The sequence below is a fragment of the Arctopsyche grandis genome, chromosome 4 (genome assembly GCF_051622035.1).
Source record: "Arctopsyche grandis isolate Sample6627 chromosome 4, ASM5162203v2, whole genome shotgun sequence".
Taxonomy (NCBI): domain Eukaryota; kingdom Metazoa; phylum Arthropoda; class Insecta; order Trichoptera; family Hydropsychidae; genus Arctopsyche; species Arctopsyche grandis.
Window position 1 is genome coordinate 30,151,717 of NC_135358.1, and position 26,604 is coordinate 30,178,320.

At 32.5% G+C, this 26,604-nt stretch overlaps 2 protein-coding genes across 3 annotated transcripts in view; one reads left to right on the forward strand and one right to left on the reverse strand.

Annotated features, from left to right (window-relative positions):
- LOC143911033 (rab11 family-interacting protein 3-like) overlaps positions 1–14,602 on the reverse strand; it is a 73,146-nt gene extending 58,544 nt beyond the window's left edge. For both annotated transcript variants that reach the window (XM_077429744.1, XM_077429745.1), the window contains exon 1: positions 14,343–14,602. The gene's annotated coding sequence lies outside the window, so the exon portion shown is untranslated. The remainder of the gene's footprint in view (positions 1–14,342) is intronic.
- Positions 14,603–21,754: 7,152 nt separating this feature from the next.
- Positions 21,755–25,089, forward strand: LOC143911035 (mpv17-like protein). Its single transcript, XM_077429749.1, has 5 exons — positions 21,755–21,879; positions 22,661–22,810; positions 22,875–22,961; positions 23,542–23,654; positions 23,729–25,089. The coding sequence occupies exons 2-5, from the start codon at positions 22,668–22,670 to the stop codon at positions 23,935–23,937; spliced, it is 552 nt and encodes a 183-aa protein (XP_077285875.1). The 5' UTR covers positions 21,755–21,879; positions 22,661–22,667; the 3' UTR covers positions 23,938–25,089.
- Positions 25,090–26,604: the final 1,515 nt, after the last annotated feature.

The window sequence follows — 26,604 nt, forward strand, 5'->3', positions numbered from 1 at the left end:
GCTAGATTGCCAATTTGTTGGAACCGTTTCAATGAAAATCAGATAAATTGGCAAACTCTGATAGGAAACGATCGACCTGGAGTCACAAATTCAAGGTCTGGCCAGCTGAAACCAGTGGGATTTGAACCGGTGTTCAAAACATTATATGCTAACCACTAGTCTATTCTGCCGTTTAATTATAAAATAAAATAAAACAATATGAAAGAAGATTTCAGAGAGAAACTCAACGAGTTCAAAGATTCATGTAAGGAAAGTTGTGACGTAATAATACCCAAGTCCAATCAATAGATCCTCCATCGAAATGCACCACAAAACGAAACGAGAAAGCACAAACAATCACGCAATAAAATCTCAAGAGATCGTTCCGTTAGTTATAACAGATAAAGCACCTTTCTTTTTCTGCATGAATTTCTTCATAAGCTTCCGCGTCTTATTAAAAAAAACACGCGAAACCAACTGTAAAAGTATCGACGGCCAGTACGAGCAACCAAAACGTTAACAACCCAACCAAAACACTATCGCCAAGCATTCCGATTAATTATTCAAAACGACAAGCATTCAAATTCACGTGGGAACACTCGCGATAGCACTAATTAAACCGCACGGACGAGCCGCAAGGTGAGTGAAATATTCCCATGCTTTGTAAATTCACATTAACCGACACTACGCATACCCACCCACCTACCTGGTCAACAGGTAAGCTCGAAAAATACAAAAGGGGAGGCTCGTAGTCCTACATAATGCATGTTGGGTCGACGGAGCGTGACGAAAACCCTTCTTTCCACGAGGGTCAGGTGCCTTTGGAATCATTCATTAGGCCAGGTAACAAGTGGTATGCCTCATTTTGAGTTAACTTGGCAGTATGAACAAAAATACAATATAGCTCCTAGTGGTCAGCTAAGGGTGACTGTGAAGTAGACATTTTTGTCTGCAGACAAATCTTTATACATACAAGTCTACCAATTTATCTGTGTGTAGCACACAGATTACCTAAACACAATCTGCTTTAGGTCATCGACTTTAGACAGTCTTTAACTAATATTATGTTTAATAAATTTTATGACTTTTCATATATAATAACGCCTCGAATTACCTTTCCAAGCTCCAAATAATACAAAATAAATCCCTAAAAATAGTCTATAATACACTCATATATACTAGCTTGAAAAAACTAACAAACTAACCAGTAGATTCTATGACAGAATCACTAATAACCATACTAACACATTTGTAAAGAGTCTCGGTGATTACAACAAAATGTCTATATCCTTCAGGTATTAACACAGATTACCTAAACATAATCTGCTTTAGGTCATCGACTTTAGACAGTATTTAATTAATATTATGTTTTAGATGTATTATGAGCATTTATAAGAATTGTAAATGGGTTTTTGAGCTATTTTTCCTATTATGCTGTACATTAACATTAGAATAATATAATACTATGATTATTAACACAATTACATTAAAATTGTAAAATAGAAAATGATCAGTAGATCAGTAGCTATTAACATATATATAAGATGTATTATGAACATAATGTCGTAATGATAAAAAGCATTTAAAAATCAAAATCAAAATCTGTCTGTAGCTATTTAATCAGCAAACTAACAAATATGAAGTCATCGACATATAAGGCTTTTGTTAACAACACAATACAACCAGTCAGGTGATCCTAATTGCGTCTGTCGCTGTCTTTCAATGACTCAAAATATAATTAAATAACTGCATATATAGTCAAAATACTTGTATTTAAAAACACTGTTCGACAAATGACGACTTTTTTTTTGGTTCAAAGACGAGGTATGACTTTTCTTATAGAATTATCCCCAGTGAACACGAATCTGGTAATAAAAAATGTTGATTGGCTCGAGATTCGGAGATATACGTGTTTTATAAATCGCGCGATTTTTCTATATCTTGGTGTTGTTCGGTCGATGTCTCAAAATCTCTCAATTTCCTGTTCAAAATGAATATTGGAATCTATAGTCGGGTATTTTATCTTCCATTTGTAGTACTTTTCAGCTTTCAAATATCTCTAAGTAGTCATCCAGTTCAAATTAAAAGTCAAAAGTACGTATTTTCACTTGGGATTTTTTCCCACTGTTATTACTATTTTATATTGAGTATTTTCTATTGAAACATGTTTATTAAGATAGTGTTCTGACCACACTATTTGTTGTTTTCCTTTAAAAGGGTTAATTGGAAGTGTGCTGAACTTTAAATCGGTAAAATTGCGAGCAAAAATCTCGTACTAGTGTTTACTCGTATTTACACGAATCTGAATTGAATTAATAGGGATAATATATTAAATTATCTTTATATGAGAATTAAATAAAATTCTACTTATGAAAATCATATTTCGACTATTCTTGTGGATTAATGACTTTAACGAAGTTTAGTTTCTTTATCAATATTTTGATTTTAAATGCTTTTTATAATTACTGGATTATGTTCACAATACATCTTATATGTATTCTAATAGCTACTGATCTACTGATCATTTTGTATTTTACAATTTTATATTTAATTTACACATACATAGGTACATAGATGTACATATGCTTGCGAAATGTGTTCATGCAAATCAATAAACCATAAAGGTATACAATTTGAGGCGCAGATATTCAGTTTTTGTTTCAACAGCATAAGAAAACGTGCCCATTATTTACTAATTTTGATTTTTAAATGCTTTTTATTATTACTATAAATTCTGTTCACAATACATCTTATATCTGTTTTAATAGCTACTAATCAACTGATCATTTTCTATTTTACGATTTTAATTTAATTTTGTTAGTAATCATAGTATTATATTATTCTAATGTTAATGTACAGCATAATATGAAAAAGAGCTCAAAAACCTATTTACAATTCTTATAAATGCTCATAAGACATCTAATACGTAATATTAAATAAAGACTATCTAAAGTCGACGATCTAAAGCAGATTGTGTTTAGGTAATCTTTTATCAATATGAAATTTGAAAATTTGACAAAGATTTGCAGGAGCGAAGTTGAGAGATTTGTACCTCATAGGATCTATCAAAAACTCTAGTTACGATTTTAAACAAAGCTTTACATGCGTACATATGTAAGTAAACCGCCACATTCTGATTTACTATGCAAAGTTTTATAAAAAAAGTCGTCGACATTGCTCGACAGCTAGAATCGAGATCTAGAATTTAAATGAAATTAGGCAAAGAAAGAATACACTCTAATATGAATAGAATAGCTTTTTACATAGCCTAATTACACTCTGAATGTGCCATTCAATTTGTCACCTGTCGATCTTGCTGTTAAGGCAAACCAACTGACCATATGGTGTATGTATTGTAACATATGTCACTATTATATTGAGACAATATAGAAAACAAGTTTTGCAAACGATAAAAGTATGATGCATGCAATTTTAAAATAAACATTTAAATGAAACGTTTTATATTTTCATCTTGAAATTATATATAATACACATATGTATGAATGCTTTGCATGCAAACGAATTACAATATTTTATATATATTCATGTATTATTAAATGAATTCAGCACTGTCATTAACAAAAAACGTTTAAGTACATACATACATATATACACATTTTAAAAATTATATTCTTAAACGTTCAGCAATCTAATATCATGTATATCATATATATGTTTATTTTACAAGTACGTAGTATTCAAATTCCGTAATTCAAAAACAATGCTGCAAATAAAGTACTGCAATATTATTAATCCCATAGCTATTATATTTATATATAATAAATTGTATATAATATATAGTTATCTCTTAGTGAATTCAATGAATAATTCAACCGGTAAAAATAAATACATTATTAGATTCACACACGCACATATGTATGCATGTCTGATTAATCAGAAATGAAATAAATTATAGTATTTAAATGAAGGAAAGATCACAATTTTAACGGTTCATTAACGGATCTATGCATACGAATCAATATAGAATATTTCAACGGAATAGAAATTAAATTTGGAAATTTCCACTGAAGTAGACTTTCACTCAACGAGACACTCTTCACTATCGCACTAAGAAATCACCGTTTCTGAACTACATAAATTACTAAAACCCACCGTTTCATAAGAAATCAACACGTAATATATAAAATTTTATTAAAAAAAAACTCATTTCAATACAAATCGCAACGAGATTATTAAAATTATGTACAATTGAACAATACAGACCAGATTTGAATGACAACGACTGAATTGAACGCGTCTCTTCTTCAAACACACACACACACATACACATGACGATTTTCTAAATGTTTCGTCGAATACATATACATACAATAAATGGCTAATGATGCATTTTCACATCGTATTGAATCGTGAAGCTGAGCCATTCAAACATTTCACACAACGATAATGTGGGAATCAAAGCGCCTCATCACCAACGACAACCAATACAAATCTATCAACAACAACAAAATATGATAATAGTATTAACCCCTTGGCACGCAAACCGCACTTAAATAAATTTAATTTACACCCAGCTTAAAAAGCCATAAACTTAAACTTTGCGAGGAATCGTCAATTCGCACGCGACCGATTCCCACACGTACATAAACCCATACAAACGTACATTAGACCGCTTCGACTGCTCTTTTGTGATCTCGTTTTTCCCATGAAGCCTTCTGCACCAACACACACACGTCTTGAGGTCAATTCGACCACCTCACCTGGCAGGAATGTCGACCCAAAGTCTAATGACGTCAGACACTCGAGCTAGAGCCGTTATTCGACGACCGAATCGATCGCTCTTACCTGGCGAATCGATTGTCACAAAGTTCTTTGGAAATTTCCCAAGAAAAGCAGGTACAAGGCGAAGCAAAAAACAATTAATAAGTCAAGCCAGGTACATATGATAGCAACTTATCGCAAAGTCACTATCTGAAGAGTGTCACAATTCTGAAATTCCTAAAAGATTTGGATGTGGCACAATTCCAAGAATGCTCCCGCAAATTTCCTGATTTGAATTAAAATACACGTACATATATGTTCATTAGCCCTAGACTATCCAGTATTTGATGGATAACATCCGAACCAAAATTTTCAGAGATTATACTTTGGGAAATGATGGAATTTTGTACAGTGTGCATCCATTTAGTTGAGAGTTGCCAGATATCCCGGTATTCCAACATTGTCCTGATTTCAAAACAGCCAAGAGTCTCGGTTTCAGATAAACTGCTTGCTATCCGAATATTCTTTATTATTTATTTATTTATTTTACATAGATTATATACCAAGAAGGCTTGACAGACTGTAGACCCCAATGCGCCTTCCTAGACAATTAATTACAAACATAGCAGCATTTTTATTAAATAAATCACTGTAATTCGAGAAGTTGAAGGACACGAATTTAACAATTAATTAATCTATTAATCCATTGAGACATCTATAGATTTAGACTTGCACATACATTTTTACATATTGTACATAAATCAAATTCAGATATTGGTGACAGCGGAAAGGATGATTTTTGCCAATTTGAGGAACCGTTTCAACAATGAAATGCCAAAATAAATTGGCAAACTCTGATAAGAAACGATCGACTTGGAGTCACAAATATACAAGTTTAACCAGCAGTATTAATGATTAGCACGGGATCGCACCCAGTAATCTTAAACGGTGCTAAATATAAACGCAACCACTTCAAGTACTGACGTTTTGTAAAGATTTGTTTAGAATCTCTAATATATCTTGCAACAATATAAAATAAACAAAAGAAATCTATTAATGAATGCGTTTTTCCAAAACTAGTTCCATTTTCTTTATTTTTATTAAAATGTAATGTTCACAATCTAAAATACTCAGAAGTTAGGGCTATGGTTATAAATTCAAAAATTCCACTATAAACTAGTATTTATAAACATTGACACGGATTACACGACCCATGTTCAATTGCATTTTTTTCAATGCTATCTGGAAAGGCTTTAGCGGGTGGTATTTTTGTTTACTTTCTACATGCTCAAATCACAACGCCTATCGGCGTTTTTCAGTTCCGTGGACTTTTTGGCAAAACGCCGATCGGCGTTCAAAGCAGTTAAAGCATTCAAATTCAAGCAGCATTCAAAGCGTTAACGAGTTACCACAGCTAGAAAGTTGCATAAAACTTAAATGTTTGAATATCAAAAAATCCGACAACCCTAAGGGCGAAATCACACAGCGTGGGATGTGGAACGTGGCTTTTTTTAGATAATTTTAAACATTTTGAAAAAATATGGCGTTCATGGCACCATACCTGGTACCGTCTTTTCAAAACGAAACATTTGAGCTATTTCGTTGAAATCCTATAGTGGTGTTTATCCTTGCTTGACAGTGATCGATAACGGTGTATCCCATATTTGAAGAACTTGTCGATACACCGTTATCGATCACTGTCAAGCAAGGATAAAATTTTACCGAAAATGGTCCAAAGGGTCGTTTTGGTATACATCACTGTCAAGCATAGATTAACACTACTATAGAATTTCAACGAAACAGCTCAAATTTTTCGGTTTTAAAAGACGGTACCAGGTATGATACCATGAACGCCATATTGTTTCTATATGTTTAAAACTATCTAAAAAAAACCCACGTCCCACATCCCACGCTGTGTGATTTCGCCCTAATCCAATCATGCCCCATTCAACCCATCCGAAAATTCCAAAATAAATAAAAAAAAAACAACTAAAAAGCTTGCTCGATGTTCGCTAGATCTCACCTGAGTGACGTCATCTTTTAAAAATCGATTTTGCACACATTGCTTTTGTATTCAGCCGGTGGATATTTACTAGTGTCCATTTCCAAGGTATCGATCGTCCAAATATTTCATCCCCACCCTGACTGGGAGTCAGGGAGGGGAACGGTTCTGTCTGATGACTGTCGCAAAAATATGAAAAGCCGGTTTTCGAGTTCGGGACGCTATTTCAGGATGTCCATAATGAGGCTTCGAGCGCATTCTTCCCGCATGCGATGCAACTTTGCAGTCGACGAGAGGGGCTTTTGACCGCACAACCTCGACGAGTCTCAGCGGAAAACCAACATAGTGAGTACATATAGTTTATAATAGTGCAAAATTCAAGCACGACACGGTGGCGTGTGTCGAAACTGAGAGGCTATCTATGCAGCGGAGCAAAATGCTGGCGTAACTTTTGAGTACGCCAATTGCGAAATTGAGTCGGCGCTTCTCGGCATGAGTCAGACCATATTCGCCTTAAAAGGACATACACATGTATTTATTTATATAGGAGTCATCGATTTCCATCAAGGTACGAGACTTTGAAAGCCCTAATCGTTGTGGGCGGTACGGCGTACACCCACAAAGATGCGTGGTAATATGATACAAGGACACTTTGTCGAAAAGCAATCGTGGGCAAACAATCCGATATAGAACTCGACCAATTAACACATAGTACATACGTACGTACATACATTGTATTTAGACGCAAACCAATAGTACGTTTCGAAATTATAAAGCGAATGCAAAACAAAGAAGACACGCTAATAATGCCTGAGTACATGTAACTTTTAAATCATCAGTGCAAGGGTAGTTGGATAGTTTGGATACCCAAAAGAAACCATATTTAAGCATTGAGTGTCATTTCCGCAAGTCCTACTTCATCTCAACGATTAGTTTTGAAATATATGATAAAATTGGTCACACGTTAGTATGAATCACATATGCCCAACCATTTTAAAGTCTCAACCTTCTTTTACATGTACATATGCCCAACTAGCAGAATAGAGACTAGTGGTTAGCATATAGTGCTTTGAACAAAGTGATCACGGGTTCAAATCCCATTGGTCTCTACTGGCGAGACCTTGAATTTGTGACTCCAGGTCGATCGTTTCCTGCCAGAGTTTGACAATTTATCTAATTTTTCTTCGAAACGGATTTCCAACAAATTGGCAACCTTACCCGTTTTCAGCACTCTCAGCATTTCGCTGAATTGTATATGATGCTGCAAATTTACAAAGTTGACCATAAATGTCTCTGTGGATGTTAATTGATATGTATTATATACATATACTGAATTGTTTGAAAATGCTGCAAATTTACAAATTTGACCAGATATGTCTCTGTGGATGTTAATTGATATGTATGTATTTACGTCGTATAATACTAATAATACTTGTATCAAATGTACATTTTTTCTGGCCTGTTTCTTCCTAGTATAAATTAAAAATAAATAAATAAATAAAACATGCAATAGCCAAGTAACTTGCGACACGGCCATATTTGCATAAAAGAGTGAAGAAAACACATTAAAAATAGATTAACCAGAATATAATCATAGCATATGATAATTGTACTTGCATATAAGTTACCAGTTTCAAAATTTGCAACCCAATATTCATTTCATTCTGAACATTCAACTTGTTTCTCGCCAAACAAAGTAAGTAATGATAAGCAATTAAAACACCAGCTTCTTCTCAAAGAAATACTGTTGAAGTTCCTTTTTAAAGGATTCAAAGTGCCCAGAAATCTTTCTAGAATTACTCACTCTCTATAAAAAGTACTTTCTAGTACTCTTTTATATTAAGTATTGAAGTGTGGTTGTGAAGTTTGAATGCCAAAATACATAGTTCGTAAGATTCAATCCTTTCCGATAAGTACGAAACGCAGCATGCTTGGAATAGGGAAATAAGACAGAATGTGAAACATTTGGATGAAAAAAAAATCAAGTGAAAGCCAAGAGAGTGCACACACCTACTAAGAAGGCAACAAGGTAAACCAAAAGTGCTTTTGGTTGACGCATTAAAAAAAATGTGTGGAATCACACGAACGAAATTAGTCCAGAACGAGCTATTTCGAGCACTCGTTCAAATGAAGATTTTGAAACAAACACTAATGAAACTCTCGTCACTTTTCAAACAACCCCCAGAATCCAATCACGAAATCCGTCAAACTGTCTCGTACCATCTTTCCTTGCACAATATAACATATATTTTTAGAATAGTAGCAAATGCTGAAAATCATAATATATCGTTCATTCATTGATCAACTATGTAAGAAAGAATTTTTCGACGATACCTTACAACACCCACACCCACCTTAAAAAGGAAGTAAACCAAAATTTGACACATCACGGAAGTGATACATCACACTGAAAGTATACATACATACGTATGTACATATAAACTTGCAGAGAAACAAACACGTGAATAAATTGCAAACACGAACACACATGCAGCACTACGGAATGTACGTATGTATGCAATCATACAATTAACCCGCTTTCGATGAACAGACCACCTGAAATATTCAGTCGATAATTTTCACTGATAATATGCACATGTAATATGTACTATGAATGACCCACATGCCGTATCATTAATGTTTTCATAAAACAATGCGATAATAGTCCAACAGAATTAAAATAAAGTAAAAAACCCAATACACACTACACACATTTTCCATCGTACCCACTTTCAAACAATTAGCTTCACTTACATTTGAAAAGACACGTTTTATGATTGCTTATCTAAAAAAAACAGACGTTTTCCATATACATATAAAACACAAAGACGCGAACACCTTTGTTATTTCCCAAGAAACTTTATTTGATGTACACCTAATTCAGTGGGTTTCCGGAAAGCCTTTGTCCGAAATTCAAAATTCATAAATATATACATACATACAATCCGTGAGACTGGATAACTTCACAGGATGCACATACATATCTGATACGGAAATTACCCAATGCCTAGACTTTAAATGAAACCAAATAGTATGAATTGAGCAGATTATCGCGATAACAGCAACGATCGATATGTTCATTGCGCATTGTCCATATTACACAACATCGTGGAGTGAATATGAGTTATTCCCTCTTTATTTGGGGTAGAAAATAAGTACATCAACGGCTTCCCTGTTTTACGACAAGTCTGACATTTTAAGTATGCGAACAAAAATAAATTTGTTAACACAGGACACGGTTCGCACATTTAGTGACTTTCAAACACCACCGACGTCAACAATACAATATAATTCAGTACAAAAATAAAACAGTAATCCTCTCTAAGTTAAACAAACGACGATACGTCGAGCAATTTTCAAGATAAAGCCGAAGACCAACATTCGTGCTGAAAATACAAATAATATATACATATATATATAAATAACAACAATACAAATGAAGCTACATAAAGCTGTGTGCAACCTTGCTGATTCAATGTCTATAATATTATATAGAGAGAGGCTCTCGCGCATACTGATTACGTGTGCCATTCAAACGTTTGAATATTTTCGATCACTATGTATGCATATCCGAGAAAAAACGTGACCCAAAAGCGAAACCAGTTTTGCGATGCTGATTTCGCTCGTCAGATTTCTTTATTTCAAAGTGCGACACGAGAAGGTTAAAAATGAAGTTAAAATCTAATAAGATAAATGAAAAACAACACGCCGAATCGTCTCCGCGAGAAAACTAAAACACCTCGAATACGCTCACTTCAATTTAAATCAATCGAAGACATTTGGCAGCACATGACAAATTGACGAGAGTGAAATGTGTCGTTTGCTAATTAAATTATGTATGCGCAAACGAGGAAACGAGGAGAGATATATTTAAAAAAAAAGAGGTGAAAGTATGTACATATGTAGATGAAATAATAAAGTTACATAATGTAAACACACTCACACTCATTGTATCGATGTTATGAGAAAATTCTATCCGTTTTCGCAGATAAATTGCGTCCTATGAAATACATCTCAATGGGACTTTTCCGAATGAAACGGGACGAATGCCAAAGCGATAAACGTGATGGAAGCGGGATTTCTTGGTACGTGACCAGAAAATGCGAATGGAAAACTAAAAAGAACACACATTCGGGCCGGGAAAGTAGAGTGTGTCAAAAGAAAATCGCACCAAAAACGTCTGAAAATTTTCCACAACACAATTGCATGTTCGGTACGCGTTAAGGCAAAAAAAAATTAACTAGTATTTAATTTGAACGCTTAGAAAATATTCCACGATGGAGTGAACTAGCTCCAATATGTAATATTTAATTAAAACATATATGTATGTATAGATATATTTTGTTGCAAGATATGATATTTTTTTTCAAAAACAATAAAACAAATATAAACACAAGTGAAGGGGAAACACAATTTGAAACAAAATAGAACGACAACACATCTCTCTCGTCAAACCTTGACCTTTATACAATTTAGATACCGCTTTTCCTGCATTTTTGTGAGCGGATTTAATTCACTTTAAAATGCCATGGAGCCAATACATAAAATCTCTCAGACTTAACTCCTGCTTACAAATTTTTACGTCAAAGCCCACCTTGATGCGATCAAATTATTTCTACCGTGGAGAACACTCTTTCAGTATCAGTTGACGTTGGCTTAATTGTTAATTAAGTGTTTAGAAGGATATCTAAAGCTTCGGTTTGTTTTTTAAAGTTATCCAAGTACTTCAAATATTTTTTTAACCTCTTAGAATTCCCTTGGAATTTGAAAAAAGTACCTTTATAACGTGCACGCGCGTTCAATCAATTTATTTAATTTGAGAAAAAATACCCGGATCGATAACGTGTCACTACGAACTCCGAAACTCAACTGAAGTTCAAGACAACATAAATGAAACGAAATATTTCTACTTATCGATAAAAATTGCGATCCCGCTTCAGACTGTATTTTCATTTCCGTTTCAAATAAACGAACACTGCAGTAAGTTTTCTTTTTCTAAAATACATAAGTTCAATTTCTAAAGCGAGGATTTCCAATATCAAGTTCCACGAATCCATTGCACTGAGGCGATAAAATGACTCCGAGTCGACGACTAATACGTCTTTCACACAATACACTGTCGCGTTACACGTTTCGAGTTAAAAATAAAATTGTATTGTGTTAAAAAAACATTCTAAATTAATAAAATATTTTATTAAAAATTGCACGAATATTATTCGAACCATTGCTCGAATATTCGAATAACGAATAGTTCAAAATATGCCGAATATATTCGAATAACGAATATTCCGATTGGAAACTCTAACCTATACATAAAATAAAACGAATAAAAACATCGCATAAATCAACCCACAAAGGCAGCATTAAATACCTACGCATATATGTATATGTATATAGGTAAAGACAAAGAGTCTTAAATGAAAAACCGGCCCGAAAGCTAGCAAAGAGTGTTTTTCACAGACGACAATGGAAAAGGTTAGACGGAGTGACGCTCGGAAAATCGCATTGCGTAAAAAGAAAATACACATTTTCCGAGATGAAATATCATAACGAATATTTGCATACATACATACATACACATTTTGATTTCGCAATCGAATTAACAAGCACGTACAGCGTATCGAAAGGATGTGGTTGTCGGATTTTGGTCGACGAAGCGACACAATAGAATCGGCACTAGATAACAATGCAGTTAAAAGTAACTTCCTACCGTAACCGTGTTCGTCGAAGCGTGTTTTCATCATTAACGATTCGAAAACCGTTGAATACCGATAGATAGGGTTGAAATCTCGGTCGCAAAGTGATCGCACGTAACTTCATAATTAATCAGAATTTAAACCGCATCGATTTCTAAGCAAAAATCCAACGCAAATTGCACGAAAACGGAACAAGTAGTAAAAAAAAATGCCTCACAACGTGACACACTGTGAAAATGCCCCGAACAATTGTTTATCGCAAAATCAAAAAAAAATAACAATAATGATATACATAGGTACATAAATGGACACTTTATCATTTTATAATCGTGTAATCTATCGTATTTACATTGTACTATATATCTATATGTACATACATACGTGTATGAATCACTATGATTTATCTGTACAAAAAAAATGATATCGAGATTTTTCTAAGAAAACAAAAATAGAGATTCATATGCACATACGTACATATTCTGTGTTTTATTAATTAATTAATTAATTAGCTACACGCTCCACTACTATTTGATAATTAAAAAAAAACAGCCCCATCATTCATTTCTAAAAACAAAAATAATATAAATACGTACAATACATATGGTCATGCCAATATTGCATAAAATTTGGTAATAAATTAGACGCATTTGGTATTTTCAAGATGAGCTGCCGAAATTCTATTACCTATGGATGTATGTACATATGTATGCACATACATAGATATATTTTCTAATGAGTCATCGTATTAGTATTTTATATTTTTATGCATTTTGTTTTGTTATATTTCGTAAAATTGACCTTATATTACATACGTAAGTAAATATGTAAATATATAAAATATATACGTAAAATTAGATGCATATATACATACATAGACGGACATATATTCGTCAATAACTACCAAACATTAAATCCAATCCTGATCAAACTGTGCACATGTAGTTGGTTAGACTATATAAAAATAAAAAAAGGACATTTATTCAAGCTTTTTAACTATATAACTTGAAATATCAGAAAGAATACGTATGAATTCAATTGCAAGAAATTTTATGCAGCCATTTAAAAGGAGTAAAAAATACACGAAATAATTAATTTTTAATAATTAATTAATCAAATTATTTATCGCCCTCTAAATATGTGCAAATTCTTTTAAAAAGTTTTGTATATTACCATAATAAAAGAAACAAAACGCTAAAAACGAAACGTAATTTTATCCCGGGAGTTGGGCAATAAGATTTGGAAATGAGATAATATAGAAAGTTAATTAAAAAAAGAAAAATAGACAATATTCGGTTGTTTCGGCACAATAGGCAATATTTGTTATTTTGGCACAATGACAAATACCACAAACTTAAAAATAATTAAGGACACAAAACATACATATGTACATATGTATAACCACGCTTTTCTTTATTTAAACAAATCATCGCACGAAATTTACAAAAAAAATGCGCCGAAGGCGGAATTTACACAAATAAAAACAAACATATTGAATGACAGGAGAGCCACGTGGCCTCCGAATCAGCATCCCATCTCGTTCTCAATTCACCCCAAAAAAGAAAAGAAAAAAAGTAAATATCACCACCATACTTTAAAACCACATGGCCATAGAAACCCAAAAAGGGCATCAAACACAAACAATTCATTCACAAACAACACACACGATCGATTTCCAAAGTAGATACAAACATTCCAGACTTATTTTAGATTTTCAAATGTATATCTACATATATATTTAAATCAACTCACCGAATCAAACAAATACATTCCCTAAACTTTGACCGAACACTATCACTATCAGAGCAGACATATAGTATTTTTTTAAAAATTCTAAAATTCTAGAAAAAAATTTAAACAACTTCTTCTCATGCGATTTCAAGCATCATTATTTTGCATACATATATATAATATTTTAACACATGAGTTTCTCTCGACTGACTCACCTTTGCGCGGCACTGGCGGGCAAGGTCTCCTGTCACGAGGATGTCATCAACACACACAAACACACCTGAGCAAAACACAAACACACCCGAGCACTGAGAAAACACGCCGGCAGCGAAAGGGTTAACTACGGTAAATAGTGCCGGTTACTCGAAACCGTGCTACAAACACTTTTGGTATTGCTGGTATATATTTTTTTTAATAAATTTACTATATAATCAACGAACGCACTACCAGCCAGTGGCGCGCCTCGTACCAAACTGACACGACTCACCTGCCACCAATGGCGCCAGATCGCAAACAGGTGTCGCTAACCTTTTTCAAATGTGTCCAAGCTTACTACATACATATTTATTTATTGAAAAATCAACAGACAACAAGATGTAGAAATGAATACAAATAAAGAGTAAATATAACAAAATAACATCCGAGTCCAACTACAGATTTTTACAAATTACATAAAATGGTGCATAAAAACTGAAACATGACTAAATAGAACATTGCATAACTAAACTTAAAGTGTTAAAATATTGGAAATGGGTGATATAATAGAAGAAGAAATATGTAGATCAATCGGTCAAGATTCTCCTGATGGTAGTCCTGAATTGATGTAAGGAAATATCGAACAAATCAACCTCATTCAGCTCCCCGTTAAACATACGATAAACACGCTGTAGATAAGAATATTTTAGGGATTTGGTTTTGAAAGGATTAAGTGAAAATAGTGCAACGTGTCTAAAATGGGTCTACGTGACGAGCCAGAATGTTAAATTGCCGAAAACACAAATATAAGAAGGCAAAGATCGAAAATCGAAAGATCTCAAGTCGAAAGATCAAAAATAATGGTGCATGGTAAACAGTACATACTCACTTAATTTGCGCGAGCAGGGTACAACAGGAACAAGAGGAACAGGCTTTTCCTCCCGTATTCTGCGCGCGCACATTAATTCGGGAGGAAAAGCCTGTTCCTCTTGTTCCTGTTGTATCCTGCTCGCGCAAATTAAGTGAGTATGTACCGTTTACCGTGCACCCTTTTTTTTATCTTTCGACTTAAGATCTTTCGATTTTCGATCTTTGCCTTCCGATATTTGCGTTTTCTGTAATTTAACATTCTGGCTCGTCACGGAGACCGGTCTTAAATACCTAACTGGGATTCTGAAACCAACCTTACTCAGTACATCAGAACAATCAAGGAAACCATTTAGGAGCTTAAAGAAGAATGTAGCATCAGTGAGTCGTCGCCTGACAGAAAGATTGTTGAAAGATAGGATATTTAAAATATCGGGAACAGTAGTATGGGTGTAGGTAGGAAAAAGGTAGCGTGAGGATTTAATAAATTTAAGTTGGACTCTTTCAATAAAATTAATATGGGATATTTAAAAAGGTGACCAGATAATTGAGGCAAATACAAGGTGAGACCTTACAAAGGAAAAATAAAGTAATTTAAGTACAAGGATCATTAAAGGGTTTTGTTGAGCGGAGTAGAAATCCAAGAGATTTAAATGCTTTGTTGATGATGAAGGAAACATGGAAGGAAATATATATATATATATATATATATATATACATAGGTGATATTTTGATACTGGTTTGATGTGCAGGAACAACTCTAACACAACTTCATGAATTGTTAATATTTATTTACTACTGATTTTATGTCCGTTGAAAATTCAACGGGTGGTTTCGGAAAGAAATTGATATGATTTAAGATAATTTTACAATACGAGTAATAATAATTAATCGGAATCGGAACTGAAACAGGGATTGGAAATAGGAACTGAAACAGGAATCGGGATTCGGAACTGAAACAGGAATTGAGAATCAGAACTGAAAAAGGAATTGAGAATAGGAAATGAAATAGAATTCTGAATCCGGAGCTAGCTGAAAAAGTAATCCGGACCCGGCATACAAAAGTTTAGCTGTTATGTTTGGTTTACAAAATGTAATACTTTCCGATTTGACCAAATAGGCCACTGGCCGTTAATGGTTTTCTCACAAAAAAGCTGCAGTACCTCAGTCTTTATGCACAACCGCGCCAGTTTAACGAATGAGTTTTCTAACAAAAATGTTTTTATAGACTTTTTATGGCTTATATATACATATGCATCGATATAGAATGCATAGATAGGCCCTTCCACAGAAATTTGTCGACCTAAAACGCGTCATACGACGGGGGGATTTGAGGGTCTCGGAAGGTTAAAAGTGCATGGAGTATTGGAACCAAATACATTTTTTTTACTTGTACCAAATTATTGATAGTTAGCAACATACAATTAACTAGAATGTAATTCATGATTAAAAATATTGACATTAAAACAGCAATTTGGCCAAAAACTATTTAAAAAAAATGGAAAACCCATCAATTTTGTATATATTTATAGTACTGTTGCGTAGGGGTGGGCGGAGGATCCAAATAAAAGGCCAAAGCCGCTTCACAGCATTTATTGGGTGATTAAGGAGATCTACTCACCACAAGTACTTCGTCTACAATGCCTTGGTATGTCCTAAGTACCTGTTTATAAAGGGCAGGTCGCTCAGTACATCTTCCTCGACACGTTTGTTTACCTATTGTTATAGTCACGTACCAGATATGCGGTCCCACGGTTTCGCGCTGTCGGTTCTGAGAACTCCAGCGGGAAGTGGCTGGGTGCCGTTACCAACCACTAAGTCCGTTAGGGGGACTCCATTGTTAGCCGACAGCACTTAAGCCTGGAGATAATCCTCGAAAACCAATTATAACGGCGGCTCCTTTTAGCATATGCTACAGTGCTTTATTTTTTTTAATATAATAAAATTATAATGTAATCAAATATTTAAATACACATTTTACTTTTTGATACTACATAATTTCCATTTAATTACATATGTATATGTATAGAATAAAAATAAATTCACCCAATTATAAATCATGAGATAGTACTTAAATATTAGGCGTTTATGATCTACTTTTACAAAATTTGTCAGTTAATTGTCAATGAATTTAGGTCATCAACTTTAGAGAGTATTTTATTAATAATATGTATTAGATGTATTATGAGCATTTATAAGAATTGTAAATAGGTTTTTGAGCTATTTTTCCTATTATGCTTTATGTATGTATGTACATTAACATTAGAATAATATAATACTATGATTACTAACCAAATTAAATTAAATTGTAAAATAGAAAATGGTCAGTAGATCAGTAGCTATTAAAATAGATATAAGATGTATTGTGAACATAATTTCGTAATAATAAAAAGCATTTGAAAATCGAAATTTCAGTTAATTTTCAACGTACAATGACTGAGTATATTATTTGATTATATAAATTTTAAAAAGTTTAATTTTAGACTTTACAAAAATGAAACATGAGTTTGCGTTAAATATTATATATTTTTTTGGATCTTATTTTTCAAAACTATGATTAAAATACATTAATTTGCTATCAATGCTATTCATATCTGGCGTTGCATCATCAATATGTTACGTATTCTTCTAAGATGCACTATTTTTAGATAAAAAGATTACGTACACCTGCATCGGTCGGAAAGTAAACCGAAGACAGAGAAAGAAGTCCATCAAAGCGCAAGTCAGAGCGAGAAAGCTATACCGAAAAGTTGAACTTCTTCGAAAACCGAAGAGATTTAAAAAATTTCCAAGCACATAAAATATAATAGAAAGAAGTTGCATAAAATTTAATTAAAATATCCATAAAAAAACAATCCATATTAGAGATATGCGAACGTATTTGCGCTTCAGAAAAGTGAAAACGTTTTTCATTAATATTAACACACTATCTATGTACATATGTACGTGTTGTTCGATGGCACAGGTAACACATAAAGCGTAGATAATTGTTTAAAATATGCAGATCTTCCAATCACTAATAAACATTGTGCCATGTTTGTGTATATTGTCATTTATATTTAAATAATTAAACGTGTATTACCTTTTTTTGAATAGTTAAAAAACATCATACAACTCAGGTTCTATTAGAACGTGATCTCCAGTTACCTGGTACGGACAGTTTCCAGTCCATCGTACACTTGCAGAAACAACGTCACTGCTTTATTGCCTTTCATTGGAAAAAACGTTTCGATTCAATCCGCCATTAAATGACGTGATAACTCACTGTAAATAATTTTCATTAAGATTTAAATTATAATGATCTTCTACGTATTAATATTATTTTTGCTACTTCAATTACGTATTACAAACCTTGAGTATATTAATTGTAAGCACTAGATTTTCCGTGTATTCGAAAGGTAACAAAATTTCTTGTAACCAGCCATATAAAAGAACAAATTACAAAAAAAAAGGAATATTTTAATACATAAACAGACAAAAGAATGCCAATATATTTTCAATTCAAATGAAACGTCATCGAAAAAAAAGGTATAATACCCACTAGTATCATTATATTATGTTATGTGAGTAGTATATCTAATCGAAAAAAATCTTAGTAATTGCCAAATATTTAATCTAGACAACAAATTATCATTTTATATCGAGTTATTAATTAAATTTTCCAAACAGCAATACCATGATAGTATAAACCAGATATTAAGACTGGTTTCAAACGCATCACTGAATCGTGTCAATATGTCTGAACCAAAACCAAACCAAAAACCAGTATAAAATGATGTTTTTTGAAAAATATGCCAAACGTGAGTCTGAAATGAAAATGTTGATAAAACTACACATTATTTGATAAAAGCATATAAAAATATTATAAGTATAAACTTCAAACTTCATAAATGTATTTTTACAGACCAAAAATTTTTAGTTTTGCAAACCAATCAATTTTTTTACTCAATTTAAGTGTAATGTTTTTTTTAAATATATTTAAATTTATAATTCATCCTTAAAACGAACCCTAATTATTTTATCATTATTATTTTTTGATTTATACCAGGAAGGCCTAACAGGTAACCCCAATGCGCCTTCCTGGACAGAAAAATTGTACATTTGATACAACTATTATTATACAAAGTAAATACATATCAATACATATCCACAGAGACATCTACATATGGTCAAATTGTAAATTTGCAGCATTTTATTTTATACAATTCATCGAAATTCCGTAAATACACATCAATTAACATCCACAGAGACATTTATGGGCAAAGTTGTAAATTTGCAGCATTTTATACAATTCAGCGAAATTCGAGATTGCTGAAAACTCAAGATTTGTGAGAAAATGGGTAAGGTTGTCAATTTGTTGGATCTATTTCAATGAAAATCAGATAAATTGGCAAACTCTGATAAGAAACGATCGATATAAAGTCACAAATCCAAGGTCTGGTCAGCAGAAACCAACAGGATTTGAACCCGTGAAAACTTTGTTCTAAACACTAGTCTATTCTGCTGGTTGAGTTCATTTTAATAGGAAATTAGGGCATTTCGCTCATATCAAAGCACAAAGCAACTCTACTGGGTCACTGGAAGTACACCTGGAAGATTTTGACCTTAATTATTGAAACAAATTAATTAACTAAGCCAAAAAATATATGTATTTTTGTAATAACCCAAAAGATTCCGATAGTAAATTAATTAAATTAATATTTTTTTACTGACCCACTTCTGATGAACGATTAGCAGCTACCGAAGTTTATACGGCCGCTCCTCTAATTGGAATAAATTTATAATTAGAACTAATCAATTAAGGTAATAGCTTAAGAATGAAACAAGCAACTTCTCACACAAGCAACAAAATCCAAAAAAAACCACACCAAAATAAAAAGTGGAACATGGACCGATACATGGTACAATGCGAAACGGTCATTTGTGTTACCTAGCAATCGCGGTCGACTTACAAAACGGTGGGCCCTTAATCGAAACCAATGAAGCCCATTCATTGTTTTCAATTGAAGACCACCATTTTGGCCAACGAAACATCAGTCGTATCAAATAAGATATCAGGAGCAGACGCGTTCTACGCACATTGCGTGCGTTCGACGAGATCTATTTCGGTGGCTATTTTATTTTCGAACGAGGTAAATATCCCAACATTCAATCGAATCAGAAAAAAAGACGTTTTTTTCAGTTATATTCAATGTTTATCTTATATTTTATATTCAATGTCTAGACGCGAATCCGTCAGTTCGATACTTCAGATGACCATTCATGACATCATTGGTTTCCCACGTGAATTGTGTAGAATCGATATGAATTTTAGGAATCGACGTAATTCCCCTGTATCTTATTAATAGAGCATCATTTTCTTTGCTTGAAAATAAGATAAAATGCAATGTTTACAATAGGTTAAAATACTGCGTGTGAACCTGGAAATGAACGGACCAATTTTCACAATAATGAAATTGAAACTGTCTGTCGAAGACAATAGATGATTTTCATCAGTTGTGAATTCGACTCTCCTTTGTTGATTTCTGATTTAAATTGCGCAATTTTTACTTTTTATATAAATAACTAGCATAAATCCATGGATTTTTCAGGTATTGTAATAATATTCCTAAGAAAAGATGCAAGAAAAAAAATTTCAGATTGGTTAAGTTTTGGTTTTGTATTATTTTTAATATTAAATCATCTCAAAAGATTATTTCTAAATATCAAAGGCTTAGTTTTGTTCTGAATTAGCGAATTACAAAAAATGGTTCTTTTGTTTAAGTTAAATGATGATTCATTAGAAACCATTCAAAGCTGGTTTTTATCTCTGGTTTTAAGAAGACTCTTGATCACTTTAAGTCATTTCACATTGAAATCAAACTGATAGCAACATTTCAATTAGAAAAATATCGTCCTAAATAGTTAACTTATTTTACGTCTCACTGTTTTTATTTTTCGATTTGGCTTATACATACATATATACCTGGTTTAAATACGTAAAAGTTTTCCAATACGTCGCTTATTTACATATATTATACTAAATTAATGCCAATTAAATATTTAATTTTCCGATTCTAATCTAAATCAGTCGTGTATTTATTTTATGTAAGAATAGTCAAACTCTACATTTGAAAGGCTCGTTTGCAGATAAACGAATAGATATACAGCTAACATGAATCATGCTCATCTTTGTAGTTTGAGTTTGTTCTTATCTCACAAAATGAAGCCAGTGTGCTAACGAGGTGTAGATAAAACAAGGGTATGTCAACACACATCGTAAAAAAAATCACGCACTGTTGCAACACATCTGAAGTGGCCCTAAAAGTATTGGGTCAAGATGACGATAAAAGCATGGGAATGTGTACATAAGTTCGGGAAGTAGCCGGTCTAGGACGTTCGACGGCCTTGTCGGGCCCCGTGGGTGTGCCCTGTGGTACTCCACAAGTGGTCCTGGCTGTCAGGACCACGTGTGCAACCGTCAGATAATGACGACAATCCATAAAGGAGCACATGCGCAATCGGAGTAACACCCTTCGTTGCAGATAAGCTGGAGACTGAGACGACCTCAGTGGCCGTTGGTCGGCAAACTTGGCGACACACCTTAGAAAATTAGCCCTCCATGTCCGTCGTTAATAAGTCATCTCGTGCAAACTCTTTGTTCGGGGTCTGAACTATGAGGGTTTCGAGAACAAATCGCTATTAAATTCAGTGAGTCAAGAGATCCATTCTACGTATATGAATAAAAGTCCGTCGATCGTTAAGATTCACGATAATTATATATTTGCATAATGTATTAGTAGAACTATTATTATGATATTAGTAGAATTTCATGTACATTTTCATTAGTTCAAATTAATGTCTAAAGAATGTAAAAACTTGGTTAAATTTCATTCCTGTTAAATAATTTAAAAAAATAATTCCAATTAAAGAAATTAACTGTAGAAAAATGTTAAAATTATTGATAAGTTTAATAAAATTATTGATAAGTTTAATAAAATTATTGTTAATATTATTAAAAAAAACCTTAAAATGACTTTTACATATACTTAATAGGTGTTAAATAATTGGTTAACTTAAAGTTTTTCATAGATATATATTAAATTTAATTATTAAAAAATATTATTTTCATATAAAAGTAGCAAGATTAAAAAGTACACGAAAATTTTAATTGTTTTTGCCCAATTTGGTTAGTAGTTTTAATGTATCGTCTAAATCATGACTATTTGCCATAAAAAAAGTAAAAAGTACTATGTTTTTTTATAACAAAAAATTAAATTTTAGTGTTTGTTTATTTATAATGATATTGTTATTATATTGCTGAAAAATTTACTGCCCATTTAATTTATTGACTATTGCAAATTACATACATACATATATCGTACGAAGTATTCAATTGAAAATATATGTATTGCACGTTTGCATATTATGTAATACTTTTGATGGTGAAATTTTGCATATTAAAAATTATTTGTTTTTTATATGTTTAAAGGTACAAAATGGCATTGTCTAAATTAGGAAAATTCGCCAAGACGATGTTCCAAAAGCATCCGTTGATTACTAATAGTTTTGTGTACGGAGTGCTTTACGTAGGAGCCGAGTTTTCTCAGCAAACTCTTACAAGAAAAGTTTTGGTGATAACATTTATAAGTATCATATATTCATTTTTTTATATTCAATTTTATTTTCAAATTTTTATTTTAGACAAATACACCCAAAGAATATGATTTTGGTACAGTGGGACGCTATGCCGTTATGGGCACAACCCTTTACGCCCCTATATTATTTACTTGGTACATTATATGATTTTGATTACTATTCCTTTATTGACATTTGATTTGTTAACACAACTTTTCATATTGATTTCATACTTTCAACAGCATTTAACATTTATGCATGCCGACTAATAATATACCTTTATTTGAATTTAAATTAACTTAAAGCAATGAAAACTTTATCATTGCATGCAGCATGATGGCCAACCGTTGGCCTATGATCCTCACATGATTACACGGTTTGGATTTTTAGGACTTGCCGTGTATCCTCAAGTATATTTTTACTGGTTAGTACAAGACATTTATCAAATCAATGACTATATGTATAACTATAATGGTTCGGTGATTACTGGTCACAAAGTCGATACATTTTTATAACGGAACATCTGGCAGCCGAAAAGTCCATCATATTAACAATAACTATCATACTAATGAGAACTTGAGTGCCAAATATTGTGTATTCGTGATTTTCATGGCAAAAATTGTCTTTGTGACCACCGCAATGTGACGAATAGTCCAATTACCAACTATAATATTGATGATGCTTATAATTTTTGTTTTAATTGGATCGATTTCAAATATGATTTTGTATTTCCAGGTACCGGTGGTTGGATAAAAAATATGTTGGCACAACGGCAAAAATCATAGTGAAGAAATTGCTATTAGATCAGTTTGTTATTACTCCGCCGCTACTGGTCATATTTTTTGTCGGTGAGTAATAATAACAACAAATGATAAAACTTTGATGTAAAATATAATTTAATAAGACTCGATTCCGCTTACAGGTATGAGTATAATGGAACAGAAGAAAAACTATTTTGAAGAGTGTAAAAATAAGCTGATACCAACGTTTCAAACCAGCTGCATGTTTTGGCTGCCGGCTCAAACCCTCAACTTCATGCTCGTTCCGCCAGCTTTCAGGGTCATTTATGTAGGGTCATGTGCCTTTGTGTGGATCAATATTCTTTGTTGGATTAAAAGACAAAAGTATTAACCCGACGGATTATGTATCAAATGAAAAATAATTTATTTTCGGACGCTTCAAAATGTATAGATTATTCGTGCATATCGGATTCAAAAACAAAATGTTGGTGCTAATGTGTATTGTCATATTGATTTATTTAATTTTATTATAAATAATCTAAATATTGTTGATATTTACATATCAAAAACATTCCAAAATACTTTTCTCTCCGAGTATATATAAAAAAAAACACACTAGCCGGAGAGTTTATAACATGGCACTATGAATTATCAATTTGTCTATTATATTTTAACTATAAATTTGATTGAAGTTCAGTAATGTGGCATATGATGAAAAGTCATGATTTGGTAAAGCAAAAATAAACTTATGTGTAATGGTATGGAGGGTTTTATATTGTGAATATAAAAACGGTTGTGTGCTTAAAGCGTTTACCAAATAAATGAATGGGTGTGCTTTGATTATTAAAAAAATATATTATAATGATTCGATTGTATTTTTTATAATAATTGCCAAATTTCAAATTATCAAATAAAAATGCACAAAATTTTCAAATGCTTCCAAAATATTGATATTTTATCGATTAGTGTAATTAGTATGCATATTTAATAGGTGAATCGAGGATTCATTGATTTATTATATATGTATTGTACATTAGACAATCATGATGTATAATAAAACGTTATTTCAACTAACAATAAATCTGTAGTCATAATATTAATGAAGTACCTTATAATTACATACAAATATACATACATATATGCTTATTTTGAACGAATTGAACCTAGTCAAATACATAGTTGTTTGTAATTGAACCAAAATATATTCGTAGTTTGGGAAAATAGTGGTTTATTAAATATATATTAAAGTTAGATTTGATTTCAAGTAACATTCATCCACTAAATAGAGCATATTTCATTCATTCAAAATAAATGGCAATGATAATATATAATTTAATTCATGCGAGATTGCCAATTTAAAAAAAATCGTGATTGTTATGCATTTACGAGCTTATTATATTGCTTAATAGTTGAAATATTATAAACTGTGGTAAAGCACAGGATCATATTTTTGTTTATATAAAAAAAAAATTTAATTATACATGATATATATTTACTATATTCTGTAATGTTTTTATTTTCCTATAAATTCTACCAACACCTCAACATTGATGTTTAAATTCTCTCAGATAGAGTCTAATTCTAATCCCATTACTCACAATTTTCTTCGTATGCAATTTGAGTATAATGAAGCCGTTGAAATAAATAAATAGATCCCTCAATGTCCATATCATACTTTTTTGTTCAGAAGTCGATGTCATGGGGTTATTCGTTAAGGTTAAGACGATTACCTTTCACGGCTTAACAAGAAAGGCTTCTCCTTTCTACTTTTCTTCAATTTGCAAATTGCCAGTTTCACTCCAGTGCTCTTAGCGGAAGCACACACAATTGAAACTCGACTGTTAAGGTGAAAAAACATCCTATCAATAATTCGATTTTATTACGTGTCACGCAGCGTGTTTTAATTACAAGACTTTTATTAGTTTTAATACTCTTAGGTTATGGATTGGAATCGAGAAGTAGACGGTCGAAATAGTACGGAGTCGCCAGGTCAGGATTCAAAATGGAGTGGTCCTTTTTTCAGGAACGTTTTAAATAGTTTTAACAGTTCCGTTCACGGAAGTCAAAGTTTGAAACAAGCTGATTATCCGAATGAATCATTTCAATTCATTCCCCAAGCTGCCCAATATGGTACCATTACGGCTATTATTCTTATAATTGTCATTGAATTTTTATTCTCAAAAAAGGTAATTATGTGTTATATGTATAAATAGATAAGTTCAACAATTTTAAATTACTTACATGTTTCTACATATGTATATAGTCAGTATTTTATTAATTACTGTTGGGAATGTTAATTAGACGCCATTTTGAATATCAACATTTTCTTTTCTTGAACGTTAATTTGTAAAATTTGAATCTCATCTTATGTACATATATATTATCATTAAAATTTTGATTATAACCGAAAATACACAGAGATCTGATTACAATAAATGTTTTCTTTTTCATTAATTTTCAGGAAGCATTACCAGACAAAAACAAATTTATTTTACAGTGGCCACTGCCTATAAATTCGCTGGGTCTTTCAACATTTATATCATTTTTCATATTCATTTTACTATTCCCCCTTTTATTAACCACGCTAATGATATTTTTCATTTACAAATGCATTGTACGATTAATAATACTAGCAAAATTCGGCGACACATTCGTAATGATGATGAACGGAATCGACACGGTGTGGGCAATTGAAGAAGAGAACGCTATGAGCATTATCAATGTGATCGCCATGATAGAATTAGACTTTCAACGAGACAAAAGAAACCTATTGAAAAACCTCAGGAAAACGGTAGCATCCAAATTATTCGGCCCCATCTCAATCTGCTCAAAGATGTTGTACCGAAGATCATTCCATTTGGGCTACTACTTTTGGACGACACACAAAGACAACCAAATAAATGACTTTATCAGATTGGAGAACTTCGGAGAGACAGACCAATATTACGTGACCCAAGCTGAAATCGAAGATTTTCTATCTAAAAAATCAAATTCTGTATTGCCACATAGCAATACGGCATCATGGGAAATTATAGTATGCGACAAACCATTACAAAAT

Bases quoted from the DNA above. Each gene is read 5' to 3' on its own strand.
- LOC143911035 (XM_077429749.1), top strand. From the start codon at position 22,668: ATGGCATTGTCTAAATTAGGAAAATTCGCCAAGACGATGTTCCAAAAG. The intron at 22,811-22,874 runs ATTTATAAGTAT...TTTATTTTAGAC, and splicing joins AGAAAAGTTTTGGTGATAAC to AAATACACCCAAAGAATATG. The intron at 22,962-23,541 runs GTACATTATATG...TTGTATTTCCAG, and splicing joins GCCCCTATATTATTTACTTG to GTACCGGTGGTTGGATAAAA.